A 27,044-nucleotide genomic window follows, 5' to 3' on the forward strand; every position below is an offset into this window, starting at 1 on the left:
GGAATTCTGACTGGGACTGAAGCCAATCTCATGATGGCATAAAACATGTTGGCCTCCTGCAAACTTCTGAAAATCCCTACTTGATTTGCTGCCTGCTCCTCTTGCCCGCCTTCTGGGGTAGAGGAGCCAATCATGACAGCTGCAGAAAGCAGCACTTCAAGCAACCTCAGAGAAAGAGAGCAAAGGGGTGGGAACAGCAGCAGGAGTTCAGCTGCTTGGAGCAGTTGGATGCTTCCTCTGCTCCACCCCCTCCAATGCTGTGGCCCTGCAAGTTAAGTTGATGTGAAGGTTGTGATTAGAATTCCCAGCTAGGCCGGTGGCAGGCAAATGTGGGTGCAAGAACTTCAGAACATTTGGATATCTGGAGGTAAGGGGAAGGACGCATTATTTGTAAGAGCTGAGAGCCATTTCTCTGAGAAGATTTCTGGGTTGGTATGGGTGCCATGTGTAAGTTACGTCCTGGACCCAGCCTTGCATGCATTCATATGGCCAGTCTGACGTATGTTACATACAGCATGTGGGTTCAGTCCAAGACTCACAATCAGCACCAGAGGCCAGATGATACAGCACTACAGGCTGGATGCAGCCTGTATCTTTGACACTCCTACTTTAAAGCATGGGTGCCAAACTTAAATGAGTTGGCGCATCAGATCCGGATAACCTACCTCCAAATACAGCCCACAGGGATTCTTGACATAGCTGCCAGAACTACTGTGTCAGCATGGTCAGCATGTAGGAGCTGACATCACCACTCTGCTGCTGATTTGTGTGCCAAACAACAATCCAAAAAGCAAAAACTGGGTGGCAGGTAAGGAGCAGAAACTCTGTGAGTGCTGGCCATGACAGTACAACAGCTCTCGGAGAAACAGTGAGAAACCCTATGGGGCAGATCCTGATACAAGTCCGCTGGCTACAGAGAAACCATGCACACCTGATGACCCACCTCCCCAAGATGGATACAGCCCAAAGGCCATACACGTCAAGCCCACAAAGGATCTGCCCCCTGCTTCATAGGGACATCTTCACTAACTCAGTTCCAAGGTAAGTTGAACTTTCTAATTTGCCCCCTTGTCAATACTGTTTAAGCCTTTAATGAACTCACCCAGGGCTGCAGCTGTGCAGTGTGCGATCATGAAACCAGAGTTCAGACCCCCTTCAGTGACGAGAAAGGCAGGCAGCTCACCAACTGAGGGGTTGCAGAGTCTTTCAATTCTCCTTTCACTAACTGCAGCTAGTTCATGAACACCGATCGCCAGGTAGTCCAGAGCTTAAGAGAGAAGCTTGCTGTATTTAATCAACTATTTAAAAAACAAATCTGAAAATAATATTCAATCAAATGCTTAATTACCTTTGTGGGGTATTCACCATGAAAATTTCCTCCAGAAATGGTCTCTCCCCTGTCAGCAAAAACCATTTTTAAAGCTAAGTTAAGGTGCAAACATGAATAAAGCATTGCATAAGTACTACGTATCTCTGAATAATATGAATACCCTACTTGAATGGAGGAAGAAAAGGTGCTTTTTTATACTCACACGTATATACAGTGTATTACATCTGAACATTCACTTTCTAGAAAATGCTAAAAAAAACCCAAACTCAAAACCAGAGCCCAACTTTTTCATTTTATAGATACTGCTTAATAGGGCTGTCCAAAACATTTTGATAGCCTCATTTTGTTTTGAGGCTATTTCGACGGCCTTTGTTTAATTTCTATTTTGATGTTTTGACCTCGAAATGAGTTGAAAGTGTCCAAATGAAACGGCTGTCGAAATTTTGCACAGCCCTACTGCTTAAAAGAATATTTTATAAAATGGGTGAGACAGGATCATAGAAAATGGGACAGGAATAGGCCTTGAGAGTGACTGAGTCCACTTCTTTGCCCGGAGGCAAAGAAGGATCCACAGTATCTAAACAATTACTGACCAATGCTTGTCTAACCCAGATGTGCTCAACCTCCGGCCCACAGGCCACTGCATCTGGCCTGCAGGGCTCCCTACAGGTCAGGAAATTTGGTGGCAAGGGAGCAGTAGCCATTAATATGGCCACCCTCCCCCCCTGCCAAACTCCCAAACCCCATGTGCCCAGTTGAAGCCAGGCCACAACCCCTTCCCCCTACAGGGCTGGGCCACACCCCTCTCCACACACCCAGGAGATGAGGTCACGCCCCCTTTCCCCATGTGGCTGGACCACACCATGCCTCCTTTTCCCTCACGGGGCTGGGATGGTGCCAGGCCATGCCCCTCTGCCATGCAGCTGTGTGAAGCCCCCTCCACCCCTGCAGCATCAGTTTTAGCCTGGGCTGCCTCCACCCCTTTGCATGGCCAAACAGTGGCTCCTGTGCCAGCCCTGGGTGCTTGATTGGAACTACCATCCCACCCACAGTCTGGTTTGTCAGGGAAAAAGGTTGAGCATCCCTGGTCTAAGCTGCTCTTCAAAATGTCCATAAATTACTTATTCCAGTTCCTAACAATACTTACCGGTAGAAAGTTTTTCCTGACATCTCACCTAAGGCTTCCTTTTTGCAAATTAAGCACATACTTCTTGTCTTATTTCCAGCGGACACAGAGAGCTGTTTGTAGCCATCCTCTTTGCACTAACCTTTTACATATTTAAAGGCTGTCAAGAGGTAAAGGTTATATGCAATGCAAAGACAAACTGAAGCATAGCTTCTAGTGTAACTGTGAATTGCAATGTCAGTGCAAATTAAATTTTATATAGTGAGGAAATGGTAGCACTTACCATCTATCATATAACACAAAGAAACCTTTTTTATTCCTGATCTTTGTCCTGAAAAATTGACTTGACCTTTGTTCATCATGAGGTATAGGCTGAGAATTCTCAAAATGGCCTTCAAGCTGGATACAAAATTGGGAACATTTCTTGGTTCTCCCTTTGCAGCACCCAAACTGCATTCTAGAATACAGGTTTTATAGACATAGAGACAACCTTTAAGTCCAATGGGCTGCCAAGTTTCCAACCATTCACATATCTGATACAACTGTGCAGGTATTTGATCTCTGAAAAACCTAAACACATGCTTAGCTTTAAAATGGGGGTGTTAAATATATGACCAGTAAGATAATCCTGCTCCTAGTGCTGCCCTGATAACCGACATCCTGTGCCAGCTAGCCCCATGCTGTGTGCAGCACTTGGCTGAGACTGGGTCCTGGACTGTGCTGCCTGTATGTCCTGGATGTCCTGGACAGCATTGGGTCCTGGGCTCTGCCACTTGTACTCCCTGGGGCTAGGTTCCAGGTTGCATTGCTCACATCACTTGTTGGGCATGGTTCATCCCTGGTCATGAGCAGATATAGGATTTTGAAAAGGGGGATGCAGGTAGTGCAGTGCATCATCACATATACCACATTACATATTCTTCTCCAATTAAAAAGAAATTAGAAATTCTACTAGTAGCCTACTGGCCTTGGGCTACATTATTTAGTTAAGAACCAAGTAAAAACAAATATAACACTACTGGAATGTGCATTCATTTGCTATATCATATATTATCCATAAATATACAACAAACTAGACATTAAATAATAAAAAGATGCAGTTTCATTAGTCCTGTAGTCATTAAAATTAAATAGGCATCTCTTTTCCAAATACATAAAACAAAACACAGCATTCCTGACCATCTTGACAGTGCATCCAGTTCTTCCCTGAAAGTTATTTCCACACCTAAGTTAATGTTTGTCTCAATTAGCATTTTCACACCTAAGTTAATGTTTTTAGCTAGAGTTAAAAGCAAGGCTGTGAAACAGGAGCTATTTTAGAGGGAGCAGCAGACAGCAGAATTGCAGAACAAAGACTAGCTTGATTAGTGGAACCACTCAAGACCATTAAGAGGAAGAGAGGGTTGTTAACACCTGTGGAATGGAGAGCTTAGAAGGAATCAGGCGTATTATAGTGAGCCAGGACCTCAGTGGTCTTCATCACTGCTGCCATTGCCAGGCAGTTAGTCTTAAATGATGGGTGAAACCGTACCATTGTGCCCTTCCTGGGTCCACCCTAACCCATAGTGCTGGCTGGGGCTGGTCCTGGGCTGCATTGCTCATGGCATTTGCTCAGGCTGGGTCCCAGGCTGTGCTACCCATGGCACTTGCTTGGACTGGCATCCCAGATCCACCCTGCACTGGATCGGGCATTCAGGCATGGGGTCCATGGGCCTGATCCAGCCCGTGGACCAGCCCCATGGCACTCATTGGGCCCATGGACCCATGGGGCCAGATGAGTGTGATGCTTCTGCTTCAAATCATTGGTAGTCCCACTGACTAAGTGATTTGTAGTTAACAGCCACCATATTTTACCAGATATGTGGGCTGTTGGCAATCTTGGCAGCCCATTAGACTGGAAGGTCTACAGTGAACTTTATGCCTCGTTAGATCATGGTTATTTAGAAGAGGAAAAAATAACCACATAATATTCAATTTAAAAAAAGAACAACAACAAAAAACCAAAACTAAACAGAAGGATATAGGTTAGTCTGTTGACCTATTAATTTCAGTTGTGATTACGTCCTTTACAAAAGCTATTACATCATTCAACACACCATGGACCTAAAAGAAAGAAGAGGTCATTTCTACGTAGACTCATCTTCAGGATGCTGACCTTCAGTAACTCTATGGTTTAGGAGCACACCCATGCTTTATGGTGCTCAGACTCTGTCCCTCTACACCGATAAGGATTTAAATTTTCATGAAAACTTGGGGATGCTTGACATACTGTAGTCTTCAGAGCTGACTTAATATGATTATGATGATGATACAAATGTATCTGCTTCACCAGTGGGCATTAGCTTTCTCCTTAGCTATAACAACATCATCTTGGTGAAAATAAATGGTAATTAAAGTTTAGCCAATAGACTACAGTGCAGTAAATGTTCTTAAGGAGTTAATCTTAGAAAACCCCTTTTCTTAGAAATCTTAGCATTGTTTAGCTCCTTACACAGACAAAAATTTAATGCTTAAACACATAAAACTATGCTTTTTAAGTTGTAAACTTATTACTTTTTTCTAAACTACCAAAACAAAATGCCTTCTGATCCCCATGACTGACTGTCTGAAGAGTTTTTGTTTTAATAGTGCCAGATAGAGCTCATCCCATATTGAATTCAATCCTGAACATGGACACAGCACAAGATCTATAAGTGTTGGAGAGAACCGTAAGATAATGCGTTGCATTATTTTAAAGAAGATGGCCAACACATAATTGATATTCAACTGGAATTGGGATTTCAGCATCATTGACTTATCCTTGCATGAGGGAAGGGAAAACAACTTTTTACCTGAGGACAACAGCGCAATGTATATGCATCCTGGATTCTGTCACAAAATCTGTGACTCTCTGCAAAAAACAAAAAAAGAGTTCTTGAATTAAAAAATAACCTGGATCACTGAAAGTCCTCAGACTGCCGTATACATCAAACAGTTGTCTTGCTAGGCAGGAAGGAAAGGTTAATCACCTGCTATTTCTGAAGGATAGTGATCCGAATCCAAGAACAATCTAAATTGGAAAGCTACCTCCATCTGCCCCCGATGTGGATGCACTGAATGAATATTAGAACAAAAATTATCTTTACTCTCTAGCCTTCTCTTCACTAACTGCTGCCAACAGGAGCAAATGAACATTCAGTAAATATAGTACATTAAAAATTCAGTACCAACCAGTATCAAAGGCTTTAGTTGTACCCTTCAGGACCTCAAGTGTAAGTGCAGCCACTATGTCAGCTTGTCTAGCAATAGCACTGGCTCTTTCAAATGCTTCACATCCCAGAGAAGTGATCATCTGTGTTCCATTGATAAGAGCCAGACCCTTCAAAAAGACAGCAGCCTTTTATTTAGACAGCAGTCTAAATTCAGTGTATACCATGACTACAGGAGAAATCTTTGGCAACTATCCATCCATAATCAGAGAAAAAAAAATCGTAGCAAAAACACTATAGGAATGAAAATGGCTCCTATGACGACTACATTGCATAGCAGTTGCCATAAATATTTATGTTATTGGAGGACCAGTAGAAATACCTTTTTAACTATAAAAATTATGGTGATATAGCATCCCTGCTTCAAGGCAAAGGTGTGCTTTTAACTTCTTAGTCACTACATATATGCTTGAACTTTTTTGAGGTATTGCACTGCTTTATATTTTTTCCCCTAAGTCATAGTAAATTTTTCTGTTGAATTATATACATATATATTCAACTATAGAAATTAAAAAAAAAATAGGTATGAATAAATCACTAGACCTAGGAAGCTCAGGGTAGACCTCCCACTAACTTTAGTGGACATTAGATTAGAACTCCTGCTGCAGGTACTGTGAGCTTTACACAATGACTATACTCTACTCTTAGAGCAAGAGTATCACATATGCATACAAAGATTTACGCTTAGATGCCTAGTAAGATTTTATCAGTGTGGGTTTTATTTAGTAAACAGATTCATATGTTCGTGCCAGTAAATATCTGTACTGTGGAAATGCTGGCTAGTGCACATGAACGTCTTTAATATGTGTTTTTCAAGTCACAAATATGTTTCTTTTTGTCAGCTACCAAATCAAAATGTCTTCTGGTCCCCATAATAGATCATCTGAAATTTAAACATATATATATATATATTTACAGCAGCGTAAATCCATCTAAAAACCCTATATTTCTCGTAATAGATGGCTGAGATGACTTCAGAGCAGTGAAACTTAAAAGAGTGACCAGATAGGTCAGTTCTGCAGTCTGGTGCTGTATGGAAAAACAGTGAGAGGATGGTTTGCACTGCTTTCTAGTAGCTATGAAAATGGGATGTGAACATACTAATATTATACCACTTTAGCTCCTGACTAGAGTCAGTCTGTATCAGTGAGAGTTAAAGTAACTTCCATTGATGACTATCCCAGGAATCATTGACAATGGAAAATGTGCATGTGGATGAAGCGATACTGCAGCTGTGATAGTTCAGAAATGGTGTGAGCAAAAAGAATATTTTGGGTGATATCTTTTACTGGACAAACTGCATGGTAGGGATAAAGCTGGACAAGCTTCTGAATGCAAAGCATTCTTCACCAGGTTTGTGTGGATGAATGGCATTTACTATTGATAAAAGAACAGAGTTCCAACACTGCAACCTTAATATATAGGCTGGATATAGCTTTTCTCTCAGAAACAGGTCTCTGGTATGTGTCCCCATGTCCAATATGTAATTCCTTTCTAAAACCTGATTTAAAATAATCATTACTTCAACTCATTTTTAAAATACAGGCATCATAAACATGAAGCAACAAGTGATTAGGTAGGTTGGGTTATCACCAGGTGGCAGCAGTACATTTTTTTCTTATCTCCTTTGGTTTCAAGGTAATTGGCTTCAGACTATGGGCTTCCAACACCTGTAAAGTAGTTTATTAAAGATTTAACATATGCATTTCAAGTATTTGATTGCATGCACTCAGCAAAACAGTTCAACCTTCGGCTTGCCTTTGTTAATGAACAGATTACAATACTGCACAACAAAGGGAAAGGGGAATTTTTGGTATATAGACATTTAAGATACTGGTCAAAGTTAAGCAGGGGTGGGCAATTATTTCGGGCTGAGGGCCACTTACTGAATTTTGGCAAGCCATCGAGGGCCTCATGACAGGCAACCAGGGGCAGATAAATATTAATTTTCTGAATTTTTTAGGGGCCCCATGGGCCGGACAGAATGGCCTGGCAGCCTGCATCTGGCCGCGGGCCACATTTTGCCCACCCCTGATGTACAGTCTAGTCCAATACTCTCATTCCCGTCAGAAAAGTCTGGAAGTGCTTTGGAAAGTGTGCTGTTCAAGCCCATGAAGGAGTAATGGTGTTATCCCACATCCTGAAAAAACACTCTCAGAGAAAATTAGGGAACAGCCTTGCTTTAAACGCAATCAGAATCCTATCCAAAGCCCCTCAACTGAAAGAACAAAACCCGTGAAAGACTGGGAGAAGAAAAGAAGCAACAACATAAGAAGGACTTGCACACCTTCTCACAAAAGACGCAGAAGCAGCCAGGACACTGAAGTAAGAAAGGACAGTCTAGAGTTAATTTACTGGATAGGGAATCAGCAGATTTGGGGTCAATGCCCTGCTCTGCTTCAACTATTGATGAAGCCATAAAAATACTTGCCAGTAAAGAACAGAAATTGTTAGTAAAGAAAAATAATCAGTAAAGAACTTAAAAACATTAAGAAATTCCCATCTTTGGGGATATTTATGGATGTATCAAAGCACTGATCTTTCCGGGCATGGATGAAATACAATTTTTTAAAAAAAAATTCATTATGCAGCTGAATGGGCTATATAATTCTGGAAGTATTTCTTTCAACCCAAATTAATCCACTGGAAACAATGTATGTTTAAGTCATGTATTTACTGAAATGAATCTACTTAACACCATTATAATCTTGGAAGAAGTCTTAGCAACACCTCTCTCCTCAGGTCTGGAGAACACCTTGGTGTCTTTACTTACTTGGAAACCACACTAATAATCCTTTGTTGAGGGATCATCTCAGGTGTGGTGGGACACTGCTGATTTTTTCAGGAAGCAAGATTCATTAGCTTCAGAAGATTGGCTAATGTAACATTACATCTGATCTTTCTATCCAGGTCCTAGCACCTGTACCATGTTGCATCACAGCTCTCCTGCATATCATGAGATCATTATCTGAAGACATTAACATGACACAGGGTGGCATATCCATGATGCATGGATCTGAATATTTTGTTACTATGTTTTACCTTTCTCCAGATTATTTGTCCTGTACAGCAAGCTAATGTTGGCAGCAGCCCTAAAAGTCAATGTGCATCGTAGAAATAATACATCAATCATAAGTCAGAAATGCATAAAATACACAAGGTTTTAAATGTTTGAATATAGTGTGGATTTGATCTGAAATTCACCCCTATCCTCCCGCAATACCCATTATTTAACCAAAGCCAATGGAAGGAAACAGGTGAAGTGTACCAATCACCAATATAGATCTTAGTTAGATAGCATCAGCCCAGCCACTCTTTGGGGACCACACCTTTCCTTCTCCTATTAACCCCAGGGCAAGATGAGAAAGTGGAGCTAAGTCTCCACTGGCTCCAACTGTTCCTTTCTCAGATATGTAAGGCAGACAAGATGCTAAGAAGAAAACAGAAATCCATTTTTTGTTAGAGCTACCATTCATCATCTCTTGAAAACAAAGACACAAGTTCTTCTCTTCCAGGTCAAACTGGGAGTTGTTTGGCAGTTCCAAAAAACAGCCGTGGTTTAGGAAAAAAACAACTGAAGTTCATTTTGTCGAATAAATCTATTACAGTTTTGATTTTTAAAGTACCTTAGTCCCACAAAAACACAAGAAGCCAAGAATTAAGGTGAAAGCCCAGCTCTATATGGAATGGAAAAGCATCAGATAGGTCACAGCATCTGCAAATTATGGGGAGAAGAAAATAAAAATGACACATTCTTATTTTAATCATGTTAAAGGGCTCACCCTAAGGGTATCCTTTAAAAAACTGGAACTCATTCAAATACTACATGGCTTTGATAAAATCACTGGAAATCTCAGTCCAAAAACAGAACATATGGGCATCACGCACTTGCCTGAACAAAGCTGGGATGGAGCTTCAGTTCTTGAAGGCACTACCTACCCAGCTCCCTATCACAGGGTTTGTAGCATGGAGCATTTTTTTTAACCCTCAGACAAGGCAAGAATGAGCCAATAGACCACTGTAGCTGATCTTAATCAAACTTTGGAGACAGTATTATAGTTATAGTTTGTATATGTACACATGTACATACACACACAGCATGGAAGTACTTTTCATATTTTTGAGCGCTGAATCCTCTTGGGGAAAATGAAACCAAATGACAACCCCACTCATCTTTAAATTGGCCATGTATTGTTGAAAGCATAACCATCTTCCTTTGATAGACCTTCTATGCTACCATCTTACTCCTCCTTAGCTTTCATATCTCCCACAAGGCATCCCCCCACTCTTCAGCAAAGGCTTATTTAGTAGCTATATGTGCACCCATGGTGAAACCTTGGCCATTAAAACAGGGTCCTGAGGCAACCCTCCAGAGTATCCTCACCACCTCATTTCAGATGCTTGTATCAGTGGAGCTTATTGCTGTAGTGGCAAGACTGAGCTGTTGGCCACCACACTGTAGGCACACTTTCACATACATGCACATGGAAGTACTAGGAACGATTAGACGGTTTTAATTAAAAAAAAAAATGAAACAAAACCCCAAGATCAGTGAGCATCATGTTTTCTAGAAAGTTAATTTCTGAAGGCAATCCATCTGGTCTACCTCCCTTGGAATAAGACTCCTTGTCACTAACAAACCAATAGGAAACCCAATCTCTACACTTTTTAAGTGCTACAACTTCAAAATGTATGATAAAACAATCTCACTTTGGGACAGAAACGTATGCTGAGTTTTACCCCCAAACTATTTGCTGTTGAAAGGTTTTAAAAATCCCTGAACATAGTGAGTTGCAATGGACAGGCACGTAGGCCTTTTACAACAACAGCATTTAAGTTTGCTATTGCTGTAGCAGCTGAGATTTCACACACCGCTAGGGATTTTCACCTCACTTACGGGTGCCCAACTTGAAAGGATAAAAGAACTCTGATTTTCCGAGGGCTGGTGCTCAGCACTAATGAGAAACTCAGACCCCTTAGCAGATGTCTCAAGTTGGATACCCAAAGTCACTGCTGGCTACTAACAACGTGTTATGCAATAGTCCAGGCTCCTTTGCCACTTCTCAAATAGGTGTGAACTTTTCAATCCAAACATGACCTGAAAAAGGTAGAGCTCCTTGTCAGCCCAGCTCCACTGCTATAGGAGAAAAACAACGGTGAAAACTAAGTTGAAATAGCTATAGTGATGGAACTGCTGAGAACTGGAACTATTCTCCCTTTGTGGAAGAAGGGAAGCATTTTTGACACTAGTTAAAAATCAAGACCCAGCACAACTAGTTTGCTGATAAAGTGATTTATTTTTTTCCCCCAAGTATGTAAAGATCTTGGGGACTTCAACTGTGTGAGAGTCTGTCCACACAGTATACTCACTTAATCCACATTGTGCAAAAACCAACATGATCGACAAATGTAACTGGCATATCAAAAAAGCCATAATTTTCTTAAAACATGTAAAATTTTGCTAGAAATAAAGCATTCAGCTCTTGTCCACATATTTACCAGTTTTCCAGTTTCATTTCAGGTACAAGACTGAAGTTTTCTAACTTCAGCTTCTCAATACATTGAAGCCAATTTTTTTCCTACAGCAGAACACATTAGATAGATGATCAGACATACAGGAAAGGCAGTCTGCAGTGTTAGTTTTGTTTAAGTAGTGTGCCACAGCCTTTTAAAGAAGTTGGTCACTGATCCACTTTCAAATCTTTGCCCACCAGCATTGAAGTCACTGGGTGCATGAAGGCTCTATGCTGTTGAAATGTGCTGATGGCTTGATCTTGGGACTTATCAAAGTTGTAGAGGTCTCTGAAAGAAATATTGTTAGACAAGCATGACCATGAAGCTGATTGCATCTGTATGTCCATGAGAAAACTGTATTCTTTCACTGAAATCTTAATATTCAGAGGTATATTTGAATAAATTTAATTTCTACATGAGATGTATATGCATGCATATTTTATATGCGCACCATCCCCTCCATGCACCCATCATATTTTGCAGGCATACCACCCCCACATCAAATAAGTCATTAACCTTGTTTTGGGAAAAGCAAAATGAAGGGGGAAAAAAGGAAGATTTTTCCAGAGTTACTAGGCTCTGTCCCTGCTGTTCGTGGCCATCTTCAGCCTACTTACCCCTCCCTTACCTGCTCAAGGAAAAGCTAGTTTTAAACCTTTCACAGCTGAATTGTCAGCAGCTTTTGGCCAATCAGCCAAAATTTAAAACTGTAGCTGTTGCTGAAGACTGGACACCAAGGACAGATACAAGTCCTTGGTGTCCAGCTTTGAAAAAAGCTAAAAACAGTCTGCACGGCTATGAAATAGGAGAAGATAGACCAGGAATAGCTAAACTAAGCTAAGAAAGTCTAGCTTGATTAATGAAACATCAATATCCTAAAAAAGGAGAGGGCTTATTAACACCTACTAAGCAAAGAGTAAATTAGCAGGAATCAAGTAGATTTGAATAAGCCATGAACTCAATTGATTCTCCCCGGTCTGCCTGAATGGAAATGCCACTGGGCAAAACATCAACTTCGCTGCTTAAGACATGCACCCCATTTTGGAAGGCTATTTTTTGGCAGTAAAAGTGTGTATGGTATGAAAGTAAATATGGTATACAAATTTTAATAGAACCAAGGAGGCTTAGATTACACAGTGGAAAGCCAGTAGAGATATTCATATATAAAGTACACAGAAAATTGTAGACTAAAATCACCTCCTTTAGAAGGATGCATAACATACTCAGATATTGATGTGTTCACCATGAAGTATACATTTGCAAGTTCTGAAAATCAGTCTTACCTGAACAACGGTCGAGTAAATTTCATCCGGCCTTGTTCTGTAGCCATTTTTAAAGCCAAAGGAATGGCTTCTTCCCATTTGGCTTGGATACAAAGGCGTAACCATCTGAAAAAACATATATACTTAGATGTATATTTCTCTTTTCTTTTAATTTGCAAGTTATTTCAAATGTATGCATTCTTTGCTAATACCAACCAATGCCGTGCTTCTTACACCATCACCTGAATGAAGACCTAAACACCAACCAGTATAGTGCTCCTTATACCATCATGTGAACAAAGACCTAACATTTCCAATACATCCTTTATGCTTATAATGAAATTGAACTTTTTTTCTATAGTTCGGTTATGATTACCTCCAAGCTGTCCCATATCAACTTGGGGGATTATTACTTTTGCAATGATGTATTTATTGGTATTACAATAGTACCCTGATGCTACTAGTCAGGATTAGAGTCTCATTATGTAGCATACTGCATTTCAGACAGAAAACCGCATCAAAGAATGCTGGCAAGCTCATCTACTTTGCTATATAAGTGAAGTCAAGGGGAAAAAAATCAATATTGATACAGGAATTGGTAACTACATTCTGTCTTAAAATTCTACAGTCTGTATCAATTGCAAGTTGCAAAAGGATTGCAGAATACACAAATTAAACATAAAGGTATGATTGTTAAAATACTTTGCCACTGTACCACAAACAGTGATGTTTAGTAGCAAAAAGCTACTTTAAAAGATAAATTACAACACTCTTGAAAATAAACAGGCAGTTAGAATTCCAATGAAACAAGTCGTAAGGCAGCATAAATGTAAAAGAGTAATTTCGGGTGATACTAATATTGCCAAACTAGAATTAAGGAGAGGAAAAGAGGCTGTACACAAACTAACACCCCCACTCATTCACCATTAACATTTCTGTCATTTGAAAGATTGGGAGCTTTTTTGGGAGAACTCACACAACTGGACATTTACAAACAATTGGGGTAAAACACCTAGTGTTGCAAGACACTCAGTAGCAGGGGAATGGATTCAGTAGTGACCTAAGAGGTGCTACTCATTGATAATTTCTAACGGTCTAGGCAGGTAATAACTGCATGGGCATCAAAGGCTAAGGATATAAATGTTTATGGTCCAACGGTTAATAGTTACATCTGCATGATCCCCTAGTGACAAGAGTGCAGCAGAACCACTACAACTTTAACCCTGTTTCAAAGTCAACTTTAATCCCATTTTCATTACAGGATCACGCAGAAGTAATGGTTAGCTCATGATGTGCACTCCCGAGCACCAGCTGTCCCTCCTCTTTTAAAAAGATACATTAATCAATGCCCTCAAATTCTGTATGAAATGAATAATGAATTTAGGAAGCACTGTTCTTCCCCCCAACCCCGCCTCAAACACTTTTCATGAAGGAATTTCCAGGTTATAACTAATCAACTGACCTGAATCTTATTTCAGAATTGTTTACAGCATTAAAGTTGTAAACTTCCTGCATTCTCTTTACATGTGACACTGGAAGAGGTGCCTAAAAAACAATTGGAAGGTTAGAAAAAGCGAGGTAGGTTTTAATTCATGTTTCATAAGAGAAAGCAAGACCCAGAAAGACAACTTTAACTCAGAGAGACTTTTAAACCAGAAGGTTTTATTAACGACCAAAACTTACATTTGCTTCATGCATTCCATGAAGCACAAATAAATAAGGGGCAAGGAACATGGAACTTATGCAATGTTAGAACTGATCCAGCAAAGGGCCCTGAACAAAGAGCATTTTGGTTCAGTTGTATTTTAAGGCGATTCATGGGATACAAAGGCTAATTGGAGAGAAATCCAATCACGTTTCTAATTTTGCTTCTGTCAAGTTTGCTTCCCTAAACACTACTAGTGCTGTTTACCAGAGGCAAAAAAAGCCAGTTGCAGATTGGAGGTCCCCATGCTAGGGATGGAAATTTATTTTTAACAAGTCTCAAGCGTGGTGAAACCTAGTCACTTGTGGACTCTACAATACATGCCTGTATTGTATTTCACCTGGTCAGAATGAGACTTGATCCAAACCTGCCCTTACCTCCAGAAGGAGCAGTGCCAGGAACTCAATCAACTGATGGGAGGACAGTTCTTTCACGTCTGCTGAACTGAAGGATCTCAAATCGCTTTCTGTGGCCTAAGCAAGCAAAATCAGGGAAATTTATTTGGAAGAAAAGGGGCAAAAAAAGTTTGTCTACTTTTGCTTTTGGGGCATACGCGTTTTAAATTTTAAACCATTTCATTTAAAAAAGTTGCTTTACAAAATATAAAACTCTAGGATGACAGAAAAAACAATGAATCCTAAGAAGAGAAGCTGTGGGATCAGGCCCGTAGGCTAGTGTTTAGTTTTCACCACTTTGTTTTCTAAGTATCTTTAACAGGAGACTTTAGAAGCTCATGAAAAGCAGGTAAAAATCCAAGTCCAGCAATTGTATTGAACATTTTTCTCTTATTAAAGATTTTCGCTGAGGAAAAAAAAGTATACAGTATGAACAAACCACGACACTGACAAAAATAAGAATATCACACAAAATTCATTACTGATTTTGTGCCCTTTCTGGCAAAACTAAAAGCAAATCACAACATATCACTGATCACTTGATATTTTCTTTACTTCATTTTATAGTAGAATGCCCACATGATAAAGAAGGAACAGCACTGCTACTTGGATATAGTGGATATTGCCATTACTTGGGCATTTTTCTCTCAAAAGTCAATTTTTAAAAACTCAAACTCACAGGGATGTTTGAGAGAGGATTTTCCCATGTGCATATTGATACACAATATATGCAACCAAGTTCACAGTTTACAAATGCAATACACTTTTCCATGCTCAAAAAGCTGCAGCAATTCCAGAGAACCCTGTGTGAAAATTTAGCTTTTGAACCGATGCAGAAATCCTGATCCCACTGCCATGCATGTATTCTATCAAGTAATGGGGGTATTTTTTTTTTTTTTTAAAAAAAGGTTTATCTAGATTTAAGATGCAGGGGTCCTTAACAACTCACTTTAATCCATTTTTGGCTCAAGGCAACACAAGCATTTGATAGTGTCATATCATATCTGATAAAAGATGAAAAAAAAGAATAATATTTCAGGCGAAGAACTCCTGTGCATTTTTCAGACGCTGTTGTACAAATAATAAAAAATTGGTTATACACACATACATTATAAGCCAGCTGGTATCACAATACAATTTACAAAACATCTGCCACCATGGAAATGCATTTCCATGCTCTAATTCTTCACAATAACTCCCTTCTTCATGACAGAAATCACAAATGTTTTGAACATTGATACTGCCCATACACTTCTGTCCCAAGGCTGATCAAGAGCTTCAGAATAAACAAACATATAGTCATTTGGAAAATTCTTGCAGAATTTTCTAAAGGGTGTTGGAGGGGGGGAAAACCTTTGACATTTTTCAATGTCCTATAGCAATTTTCAAAGCTAGATAGGTTCTTCACCCAAAAAGTTATCAGAATTTTTTTCATACATGCAAGACTTTCGGAACTATTTTTTCTGATAAAGGTTTTCCTGAAATATTTACAGACGGCTTTGGTACATGTTTTTAGAATATTTAATAGCTTTTTGGGAAGAAGGTAAGAATTGGAGAGTGAAAGAGGAAACAAAAGAACCATCCTTACTTTGGTTTCACTGATGGCATGCCAGGGGTGTTCATCCATGCATTCCAGTCAACTTTATCAAGAATGTCCACCTAAAAGCAATGCAGACCCTTCCTCAGTTCTTTGTCTAATCTTTAGACAAAACAGCTTGCAGTATGAAAATTAGTTTTGATTTTTAGTTATGGTCTGTAATACCAATTTGATCAGGGAGTAATACCTACATAGCTTGCTTGTAAACAATAGCATCTCTTGAAAAAATGAGATCATACACTAAATCATTTTATATTCTCTATACTGGATATGAAGAGGTACAGAAAGGTTAAATTCTGTTCCAACTTCATGCATTTACATGGCTACATAAATTTTAGGCCTCATGCAAAGAATGTCTTAAGTGCATATAGCTGCCTTTGCCTTTCAGAATATGCTCAGTAGGCTACACTATGGCTGCATAGGTAGGCCAAGGGAACAAAATGATCCAGGCACATGCATATCACAAGTCCCAAATCTGTAGTTCCAGAAAAAACTAGTTACATGGTATGATGTTAGCAGCCCTCTTACGTTTTAGCCAAATAATTTAGTGGCTAGGGCACTCCCTGGGAGCAGGAGGACCAGGTTCTAGCACCACCCTGCCTCCAGATCTCTCCTAGATGGGTTTTGAATTTGCATCTCTTACTTCCCAGCAAAGTGCTCTAACTACCAGGCCACAGGCTCTCAGCTGGAGCCCTGGCTTTTCTCCTACTGGCAGCCAGAGGGTGGCTCAGCAGGATGCACACTACAGAGAAGGCACGGGTCTGGCGCTCTAGCTCACGCCTCAGTGGGGCAGAAACTATTCCAGTACTGTTTATCCGTCTTATCCAATGAATATCAAATGCAAGCTTCAAGATGTGAGCTGGAGAATGTTCAAGGTAATATCTAGTCCATGGCCTGGTTGTTAGAAGTGTTCTGCCAGGAAGCAAGAAACAAGTTCATATCTAGGTTACCGAGCTAAAAGATGACAGCACCCTCCTCTTCACTTCCTGTAGGTACGTATGCAAGGCAATCCTATTCCACTACAGGTAAAAACAGAATCCAAAGCATATGTCAGTGCCAAAATAGCTATTACACAACTACAGAAGTGCCATTTGGTATAGGAATGTGAAAACTGGATTTAGCCAATAAGTGAGGAGACACCTCTTTAGGAAGGGAGTTATTCTATACACAATAGAACCTGGATCATTTTTATGCTGACCTGCCCCACCCCTCTCCCATCCCCTCCGGGTCTCCTGCCAGTCTGGGCTGCTCCAATTAGGCTCCACATGCAGTGCACAAATAAACTTCAGAGCTCAATGTTAAAACAGAGTGCCCGGGAGCAAAAAACTCAGGAGCAATAAGCTCTGGAGTTTATTTGTGAGCATTAGTTGCATGTGTAGATGTGCCCACTGTGAAGTAAGTACACACTGATGACATATCTGCTGCAGCTTTTTATTTACTTTGCTTCTCCACTCAGCTGGAGCACAGCCATGATTTTGTGCAGCTTTTTGTTACATTTCTGTACAAGTCCCCAGTTACTTTGCAATGGGCAGGCGAACCTAACCCTGCAAAGTATCTGGACTCTTTTATATCAGTATTTTACTCTGACTACATGCAGTATCCCATCCTCAGTTTCCTTTACTATGCCATGTATTCCTTCCGCTTCACATAGCTGCAGATGAAATCAGTCTTAAGTATTATCCAACCTTATCCTTGAAGTAGGAATACAAGAAGTTCTTCCAATCCTCAGTTACAATGCTCTTATAGGCAAATTGCTGTATATAGGCCTTCAAGAAGCCAATGAAGACATCTAATGGTGGGGGAAAAAAAGTTTCCATGAACAAAACTAGCATTTGAAAACAAAATAAAATGTGTTTAAAATATTCCCTGGATCATCACAGCTCTAACACGCCTACCCTACTAAAATAGAATAAATACCCACCTGGTCCTCCAAGAAGTTGTTCAAGGTAAAAGAGCAAAGCAAAGCCTTTCTCATATGGAACAGAAGAATATGCAACATCAGTATCTACTTCATTCAGATCAAGGACCAGGTTAGTGAAAGGGTTTTTCTCTCCAAGGGTATTTATCTGTAACAATATTATAAACAAGTGTTCACCAAGAGACACTTCAAAACCAACAGTGACTTGCAATCTTCTATCCAAGACGAAACCCACAGCGCTTTGGAGCTCTCCGCTCCATTTTTCATACTCGACTTACTTCAGGGAACTGACATAGTTAACAATTATATGGCATCAAATGATCCTGATTTAAACTATTAGGATGCAAACGTTACATCTGCATGCTTCTACAGATTAACCCTGTTTCATTTACGGTTAAAGTTACAGTGATTTAGCTCACTTGTATGGCTATAGGAGCATGCAGAACACATCTTACCCACCGTAATGCTGTTCCCAGCCAAAAGCTACCACTTTCAACCCCTTCAAAAGTTAAAAGGGAAGGAATGTTAGTCCACAGCCTCAGACTCTCAAGACCCAACTTGTCATCCTGGAACTGCAAATAAAGCTTACTTACACTTTCCAAAAAGAAGGCTCTCTGTTCCATCCAAATGAACCATTAAGCTTAATCAAACATTTATGTTTGAAAAGTCAAGTCATGCTACACCAAGGCCATGTGCAGACATTTGTTTTCTACCAGGAAAATCACTGGTAGTGCCCAAAAGCTGCAAAGAGACAGCCAAGGGGAACTGCTAGCCTGCAGCGGAGTATTAACCCAGGGTTGGAAGAATTTTGTTTTACAGCTGCGAGTCTGGTGCTTATACTTTGGTTAGATCTACCAGAGAAGCAACTTGTGGATATAGAGATGGAAGTGCCCATGGACAGAGGTGTTTTAGTGTGCTCCCCTTGTGGTAAGCACCAAGGGTCTTGGCCCTAAGGCAGAGGGGCAGAGGCTCTCAAGGTGCAGGTGGACCACCGCCAAAAAGGGGGACTGCTGTCAGGGCAAGGCTGAAGCCCAGAGACTGAGGTCTTGAACAGCAGGCCCAGGCAAATCGTGTGACCAGAGAGGAAGAAGGGGATGAGGCTGTGATAGATGAGACCCCAACAAGTACCTCAGAAGTCTACGGGAATATCCCCTTAAAGTGGAAGTACTGTGAGAAGACAAAATGGCTCCAGCAGTGGCTGGTCAGGACAGACAGAGCAATCTACCTCGTGAAGTGACTACTGACCTTCAAGAATCCTTCCCCATCATAAACAAAGGCGTGGCAAGCAAGTGACTGGAAATAAATGGGGGTTGGGAAGAAATGGGCATGCGGGTGGATCCCCATGGGTCCTACGCATTGTTCCAACAGAACAGAGATACTCATCCACAAATGGGGAGGGTTTAAGGGCACTCATAATTTAGGGACACGTGTTAAACAACTCAACTTCAGTGACAACTCTGCTTAACCATGAAGATACGACAGAAATGATTTACCGTATTTTGCAGTTCTCTCCAACCGCCCAGAGCTTGGAAATGCCTGAACTGTTCACCAAACAGCCGTCCACCAATCCTACGTTCCAAGTACACAGTGTGTCCCTCATTTAGCCTAAGAATTTATCCAGAATATTAGTGTGTGTGCAACGCCAAAAAGCACTTCCTTGATTTTTTTATAGGTGACATTATAGCCATTAAAAAAACCGCAGCATTATACCTACCAAAAATGATCCCAAGTTTTGTTTGTCACCAGGTTTCCTGTCCAGCTATGGGAGATTTCATGAGCAATAACCTGAAATGCAAATAACTGTATCAAAAGTAGATCACAGACTTCCCTGAGGAGTGTGCACAGTAAAATCCCCACAGAAAAAACAAATCATAATGTGATTCATTTAACTAACGAATATTTTCAAATGTACTTGTCTACACAAATGTGGGAAACAAGAAGGGGCTTCCCTGTTGTTTCTTTTTTCTATGCTGCCTGGAATTCCCTGAATGATCCTGCAGTTTTTCCCATTCTATAACTTTACACACAAAATGAGGGGGAACATTGATCAAAATACCAGAAAGAGTATTTTGAATACTGCTATGTAAAATGTAACTTGAAGTAACATACCATGATATACTTACATTTGATAGAGATTTGTCCCCTGCCTAAAACAGAAAGACAATTTAGAATGTATTTGCTATCAAGTTCAACTCAAAATTCATACACTAGAGACATATTTCACATTCAGATCTCTGCCTCTGATAAAAGTCAAGAACATCTTATGGGTCTTTCAGAAGATATCCAAGACCTATGAATTTCTGGATTAATACTGGAATAAGTACTGAAACAATATATGTCAGACTTACCAATAGAGTTGGAGTCACGAAAGTAAGACAAGGGTTCTCCATGCCACCATAAGGAAAAGAAGGTGGTAAAACTAGCAAGTCATACTGCTCCCACACATAAGGCCCTACCAAATCCTCTGCTATTTTCAACATGTCTTCAGTCTGAAATACAAGTTCACATTGGTTTCTAGTGAGGCTTCTCTAATTACAAATAGTAAATAAAAACTATAAGCTATTAATCCACACACAAGGCTCTCAAGGACATCTTAGATAGCTTCACACACCAACTACTGCATGATTGCACTATATCACTTCTGTAGTAAGTTTGGCAGTTGCTTTGCATTCCATTAAGAGGATAAGGGATTAAATAAAAAAAGACTTACAAAATGGAAAAAATGGACTGTTATTTCAATACCATATAAAACAGCAGGACAATTAGCAAAATCTATGTTACTGACCTCAGTAAATTCATAAGCAGATTTATCCACCAGCTCCTTTTCAGCCCACACCAATGTCCTTGGACCAATTTTCCTGTTGAAATACAGAATTCAGTTAGATGGTGATATCCAATGTTTCTGTGAGGACAATCTTGGGAAACTCAGCTTCCCTCATGTTCACTTGTCACTGTATATGTGAGAATGCAGAGTAAGGGGAGAAGAAGAATGATTTGCTTAAGTAACAAGTATGAAGTTACAGACTTGAATTCTCTAGTCTCCAAAACAAGACAGAGGCAGAAGTCAATTCCAGCCACATCACTTGTTCACATGTTACTTTTTTCCCCTTACAGAAAGGTGGAAGTTTATTAGCATTGTCTTACGCTGTGGCTAGACTCAAGACATTTTAATCTACCTGGAATGACTAATCCATTCAGCAGTACACCAAATAATTATTAGGAGAATCTTGATAGTATTTCACTAACCATTTGTCCAAGAGGTTTTTTAAAAAACTGAATGAGTCCAAATAATGTCAAGACTGAAGTTTCCTAGATCTTTTTATAATAGATACCATATCTACTCACCTGCTTTCCAAAGCCCCAACAACTAAAGCGATCAAGTAGCTGGGTATTGGAACCTAAAAGAAATAAAAAGTTGTAAATCATCAAAACTATAAATCATCTAGGTAATCAAAGGAAGACATTACATGAGCATAATTATACATACAATTTCTTCACAACTTTCCAATTCCCTTTGCATTAACTCATAGGCTGTGGTTTTGCTGCCGGATATGGCCGCTATTGGTGATATTATAAAGCTCTCTATACAACTGAGTTTTAGGGATAGCAGAATCCATATTCATTTTATATTGCAACCATTTCCCCATATGCTATAAAAACAGCAGCAAATCTGGGAACCTCTGACATATGTTAAAAGAGCCACATATCCACTCCCACGGTTCCCTGTACATTGTCTGGTTCCATTTGTTTTTGAATCAGGACTTCAGGGGACCCAACTGGGACAACAGACATCTGTATACCAAGCTCAATAATGCAAGAGGTAATAGTGGGTTTATGAAAAGCCAAGTTGTAGATCATCTCATCTCCGGTTACAGCTCAAACAATAAGAGGAACCTAGGGCTTTGATGAGTACAAAAGCACCAGACTGAGTTTTCCTGTCCTCACTCACAGTGAAGTTACACGTTTCACTTAGAACATACGTTAAATTTAGAGTGTTCTGTGAGCAGTCTCAAGTTAACGGTTAATACCATTTCTTCCCTGAGCAGCTCTCACTTCCCACTAGAGGGCTGTTGAGCTCTGGTGGAGGGGAGGGGCTGGGAATAATGCATCCTGGGCTCCTGGAAGACTGCAAATTGCTTGTTTTATCTCTGTGAAACACACCTAAGTTATTCTAACATGAGCTAAGTAGTACAGCCCAGAGTTAACCCCCACCTAAAGTGGCATACCTGAGAAGCTCAGAGGGCACTTAACAAGGGGTAATAATCTTTAACAGGTGGACACTTGCATTTCAAGTGCCTTTAGTCTAAGTGTAATGTGTACCTTCACCCTTAACACAATTAATAATGGACGTAAGCAATGCAAGTTGAACCTGACTATCTGGGAGAGTCCCCGTGATGTTTTGCTCAGCTTATGCAAGGATTTTGCAGTTCAACAGGGTGACTAATACACAAGAATTAAGCCCAGAATGATGCTGTCCTGGAATCACACATAAAAGGGCATACCTACATTCAACCAATGCTTGTTATTACAAGGAAGACTGGAGGCTTTAACCATTGCTAAATCAAGAACTGTTGGGGTTTTGTTGCTATTTTGCATTTAACAGGGAGGGGTTTAAGATAAATCAGCTCACTATCCCAGGCATTGAGTAATGCCAACCCTCATAACCAGTTCCTCACATGTGCCAAAGTCCAGGACTGCATAGTTCAGGGTATAACAGAGCTGTCGCTTTGAAAGGAAATTTGGAGTAGCTGACACAGGAGAGCTCATGAAGTAAAGTGCTGCCATAAGCACCTCTAGCAAACACTGAAAACCCATTTGTACAACCCCATTCCAGTGAAATGAAGCAGCTCATCCATCTCATAAGGCTCTCAGCTTCATAGGACAAAGTCAGCCTCCTCCATAATATTATGCTAACACAACCCTCCCAGTCTCCTCTCCTCTCTTAGTTCTCCCCATGATATTCCTCCTCCCTCTAACTATTCCAAAAAGCAGGAACGCCATCCCTTTCAGTTTCTTACGATGGGGGAAGGAGGGACCTTTTTCATGTGCCCCATATTCATAACCTGGAAGAGAACTGTACCTTTTAAGCCACCTAAGCATTGCTGGATACAAGAGCTCTAGGTGTTTTGGTATGTGTTCAGTATTGAATTCCTGTTTTGCACTAAGACAGACTTAGCTGTTTTATTGCTGTTATATGTTTTTAACCAAATTTATTTTTAAGTGATACAGTTTCATTGGAACATGCCCTTAAACCCAAAGGGTAGCACAGGTTTATTCCCCCAAAGCATGCTATTTTGATTAAAATTAAGCTCTCTAGTTTTACTTGCTGGCTTCTTAAAACAAAAATCACAGAAATGTAGGGCCAGAAGGAACATCAAGAGATCACTTACTCCACCCGTTCAGCAGTGATTCAGGATAAACATATTTATATCATGCCCAACAAAAAAAGTTTATCACCCATTCTTGTAAACCTCCAAAGGAGATTCAATACCCTGCATGCATGTTCTGTTCTAGGGCTTAAAACAGTGGTCACCAAGCTGGGGATCCCAATCTACGGGTACATCCCAGAGTCTCTTTTGGTAGATCCTGAGCTGGGGGGGACAGCTGGGCATGCGCAGATGGTCAATCTGTGGGGGAGGGAAGGGATGGGGGCCAGATGAAGGCCCCTGTGGTGAGTGGCTGACCATGTGGCCCAGCCAGGAGCAGGGAAAGGTAAGTGAGGCCCCAGCCTGGGCAGGTGGTGGGAGGTTTGGAACCCCCGGGGGCTCCTCCAAGGGCGCAGGAGGGGTGGGGGCTCTGTGCCTCAACCCCCATTGCAAGCCAGCCACATGCGGGTGCAGCTCCATTCAGCAGTGGGGACTCACATGGGGGCAGCCCCAGCCCAGCTGGGTCTGGGAAGATTTGGTCATTCAGGGGTGCGTGTGGGGGCTTCCCACTACTGGGAACAACTTGGCGAGGCACGTGCCCCCGCATACCTGTGCTCAGGTTGCAGCGGGCAGCCTGCAGCAGCAGCCACCTCATCCCAAGCCCCACCCCCACGCACCCCTGGACCACGGAGACTTTCAGACCTGGCTGAGCTGGGGCCTGACACCACATTCCTTTGGCTGCCGGACGGGTGCAGCTCAGCGCAGCTACTGCACAGAAGTGGGATCAGGCCCCAGCCCAGCCAGGTCTGGGACACTCTGCAGTTGAGGGGCACGTGGGGAAAGGGGGATGGTGCAGGGCAGGGTGGGCCAGGGGGTAGCTGGGCAGGGCAGGCATGCGGTAGATCCTGGGGTACCCTTTAGTTCCAAAAAGTGATCTTCACCATAAAAAGTTTGGAGACCACTGGCTTAAATCAACCTTACAATTTGTAGGCTATATGTTTTGAAAATCCTAAGCCATTTTTGCTACAAATTAAGCTGTTTTCTTACCCTTCCTCCAAAGGACATGAACAAAACTTTATCATCATCTTTAAAAACAGCTTTTAATAATGCAAAACTTACATTCCTTCTTCATATTTTTTTTCTAGAAAAAACAAATCCAATTCCTTCACAGCACCTTTACATATTGTGTTTTTTAAACTTTATACAATGCTTGTTACTCTCCTTCCTTCTCTCCTCTCTCTAGTCTGTATACATCTTTCTTAAAATATGTGCCTAAAACCAGGCACAGTAGTCCTCATAAGGCTGTACCAGTGCCAAATAGGGTGGGGAAAATTACTTCACATCCTGCATAAGAAATTACTCTTCATAGATCCCAGAATAAGAACTGTTTTTTCTATTTTGTCTGTCCAGCAGCATGTTAGCGACTAACTTTCACTGAGTTTACTGGATTATCCACTAGACTTTTGTTCTTACCTTTTGACTGAAACGGTATATCTTCCTATTGACATCCTCTGGGTCAGGCATCTCTCCATCACGCTTAGCACTCATAAGAGCCACTAGTTCTTTAGGAACAGATACCTAACAAAGTCAAAGGAAATATTCAAGTATGGGAAAGGTTAATTAGCACAACAAGTGATGCTATTTTTCTTAACAACTGGCTACCCTCATGTAATAATGAATGCTGGAAACAAGGAGGGACCCCAGGTAGACTTATTTTATTTTTTTGTTAATTTTGCCCTAAGATTCAGGTTGTAATGAAAATGAGATGGGAAGAAATTAATGCTTCACCTCCCTAAGAAGATACTTTGTCAGGCAAAGGAGTTGCTTTTAAGAGATAAAAATCTATTTCCTTCAGATTTTCAATTCACTGTCACAAGGTACTCATAGGTTTACTGGTTCAAAAAGAAAAAAAAAATGACCACTCTATCCACAGCCAGCCAGCCTTGTATATTATTTAAGGGACACAATCAACTGAAAGCCATATAACATCGCTCAAGGATTCAAAAGTCAATTCTACTCCGTATTAATATTTGTGGTTTCACAATGTGATTTTTCCAAGGCCTGAGCAACTCCCCCCTGAGGCCTTGATAAAAGTTAAGAAATATGAAGTCAGATTCAAGACAGAACACTTCATATGGAAAAGCGACACTGTGCACCATGGCTCACAAAAACACATTTAGGAAAAGAAAAAACATGAGAAAACTTCTGCATGACCAGTTTTACTCAGTGGCTTTTAAGAGTCCCAAAACAAGGATGGAACAGAATTATATTTAAAAGTCCAAATCCATTAAAAAGCCAACTTTTGGGATGCTTATACCATGATTTGATGTAGATATGAAATATGCAAGTTGGTTTCCAATTTTACACAAAGTTATCCACATTTTTTAACACAAGGACTCAATTTTTGACATTACATATGAAATGAGATTTCTGCTTCTGCAGCAGTCCCATGCCCTGTATCACAACTGTAAACAAGATACCTGCTAATACATATTCTTTAAGAGCCTGTGCCTCCACTGTACCTCAGCAAAGAGACTCTCCCTACAAAGGAGGGTCCCATCTCTACTAGGCCTATAATGATATATGGAGGGAAAGTCAATAAAGACATCTCATTCTCGTAAAAGTTAGAAAAATGCCACAAAGGAAACAAACAGCTTTCAGCTGTAGCAGGAAAAATCTGTAATTCCTTGTTCTTAGAATGGACCATATTTTGCAGTCTCTGTATATGAAATGTTTGAATAATAGAATTGCAGAGAGTGTTTACAGACTACTGCTACCTAGTTTATACACCTTAAAGATAACCATTAGGTTAAGTAAAAAGCCCAAAGCATTACATCTTAATTGCAGCGCAGACTGAAGAATTACTTTAGCAAGCCACTATCTGAGTAGCCTGAAAAGCATCAACATCTCGATCATACAAAACCTGCCAATTACAAGAGACTTCCCCATTGTAGTTGCACTCTTTAATTCAACATGTATTACTTGAGTTCCTCTACCTCTGCATAGTATGTCATTTTCACAGAAGGTGTATCCTGGCAGGGAAGGAGAGCTCTGCAATGAGCAGCCTGGAAAAAAAATGACCACACTAAATTAAAAATCACCAGCATTTTTATGTGCTGATTTTGTGATAAAGCACACATACATGCCAAGGAAGAGTGTTATAACATCTGCAGTAATATAAATAAAGATGAGCCCACAGCTCCCCTTTTTGGTGGCTTACACTTGTTTTCAGAACCCCAGACTTGCTACAGAAAGTAATGATATGGAAAAGATATTGATTTCAAGAGCAGAATTATGAAAGCAGTTTGGAGAGATAACAGCAGTTTTTGCAACTGTTAAATTTTACAACCTCTGATAAATGCCTTCATTTGTAGAGCACTTCAACTTTGGCCTTTGACACACGATTATAGTTTCATAGTTTCTAGGGTCGGAAGGAACCTGAGCAGATCATGTAGTCTGACCCCCTGCCATGGTAGGAAAGAATACTGGGATCAAACGACCCCAGCAAGATGTTCATCTAACCTCCTCTTAAAAACCCCCAGGGTAGGAGCCTGCACCACTTCTCTTGGAAGTTGGTTCCAGA

The 27,044-nt window shown here is 40.6% G+C and overlaps 1 protein-coding gene and 1 long non-coding RNA gene across 3 annotated transcripts in view; both read right to left on the minus strand.

Moving 5' to 3' along the window:
- LTA4H (leukotriene A4 hydrolase) overlaps window positions 1-27,044 on the minus strand; it is a 107,554-nt gene that overhangs the window by 75,814 nt on the left and 4,696 nt on the right. Inside the window, exons 4-19 of one of the 2 annotated variants that reach the window (XM_019545073.1) lie at window positions 26,458-26,526; window positions 24,935-25,039; window positions 21,441-21,493; window positions 20,881-20,953; window positions 20,444-20,584; window positions 20,219-20,242; window positions 19,810-19,880; window positions 19,589-19,700; window positions 18,099-18,243; window positions 17,863-17,966; window positions 16,169-16,239; window positions 15,530-15,584; window positions 14,563-14,658; window positions 13,943-14,025; window positions 12,502-12,606; window positions 10,979-11,506 (exon numbers count right to left, since the gene is read on the minus strand). In XM_019545073.1, coding sequence (XP_019400618.1) covers window positions 11,386-11,506; window positions 12,502-12,606; window positions 13,943-14,025; window positions 14,563-14,658; window positions 15,530-15,584; window positions 16,169-16,239; window positions 17,863-17,966; window positions 18,099-18,243; window positions 19,589-19,700; window positions 19,810-19,880; window positions 20,219-20,242; window positions 20,444-20,584; window positions 20,881-20,953; window positions 21,441-21,493; window positions 24,935-25,039; window positions 26,458-26,526 — 1,428 coding nt within the window. In that variant the 3' untranslated portion in view covers window positions 10,979-11,385. Of the gene's footprint in view, window positions 1-10,978; window positions 11,507-12,501; window positions 12,607-13,942; window positions 14,026-14,562; window positions 14,659-15,529; window positions 15,585-16,168; window positions 16,240-17,862; window positions 17,967-18,098; window positions 18,244-19,588; window positions 19,701-19,809; window positions 19,881-20,218; window positions 20,243-20,443; window positions 20,585-20,880; window positions 20,954-21,440; window positions 21,494-24,934; window positions 25,040-26,457; window positions 26,527-27,044 lie in introns of those variants that run through there. The other variant, XM_019545074.1, reaches the window with a different exon arrangement.
- On the minus strand, window positions 4,539-5,542 carry LOC109316771. Its single transcript, XR_002102917.1, has 3 exons — window positions 5,465-5,542; window positions 5,288-5,346; window positions 4,539-4,559 (listed from the first exon to the last, which is right to left on the minus strand). It is a non-coding gene; the product is annotated as an uncharacterized LOC109316771 (long non-coding RNA).

Source organism: Crocodylus porosus, unplaced genomic scaffold, assembly GCF_001723895.1.
Source record: "Crocodylus porosus isolate Cpor-Errol unplaced genomic scaffold, CroPor_comp1, whole genome shotgun sequence".
Classification (NCBI taxonomy): Eukaryota; Metazoa; Chordata; order Crocodylia; family Crocodylidae; genus Crocodylus; species Crocodylus porosus.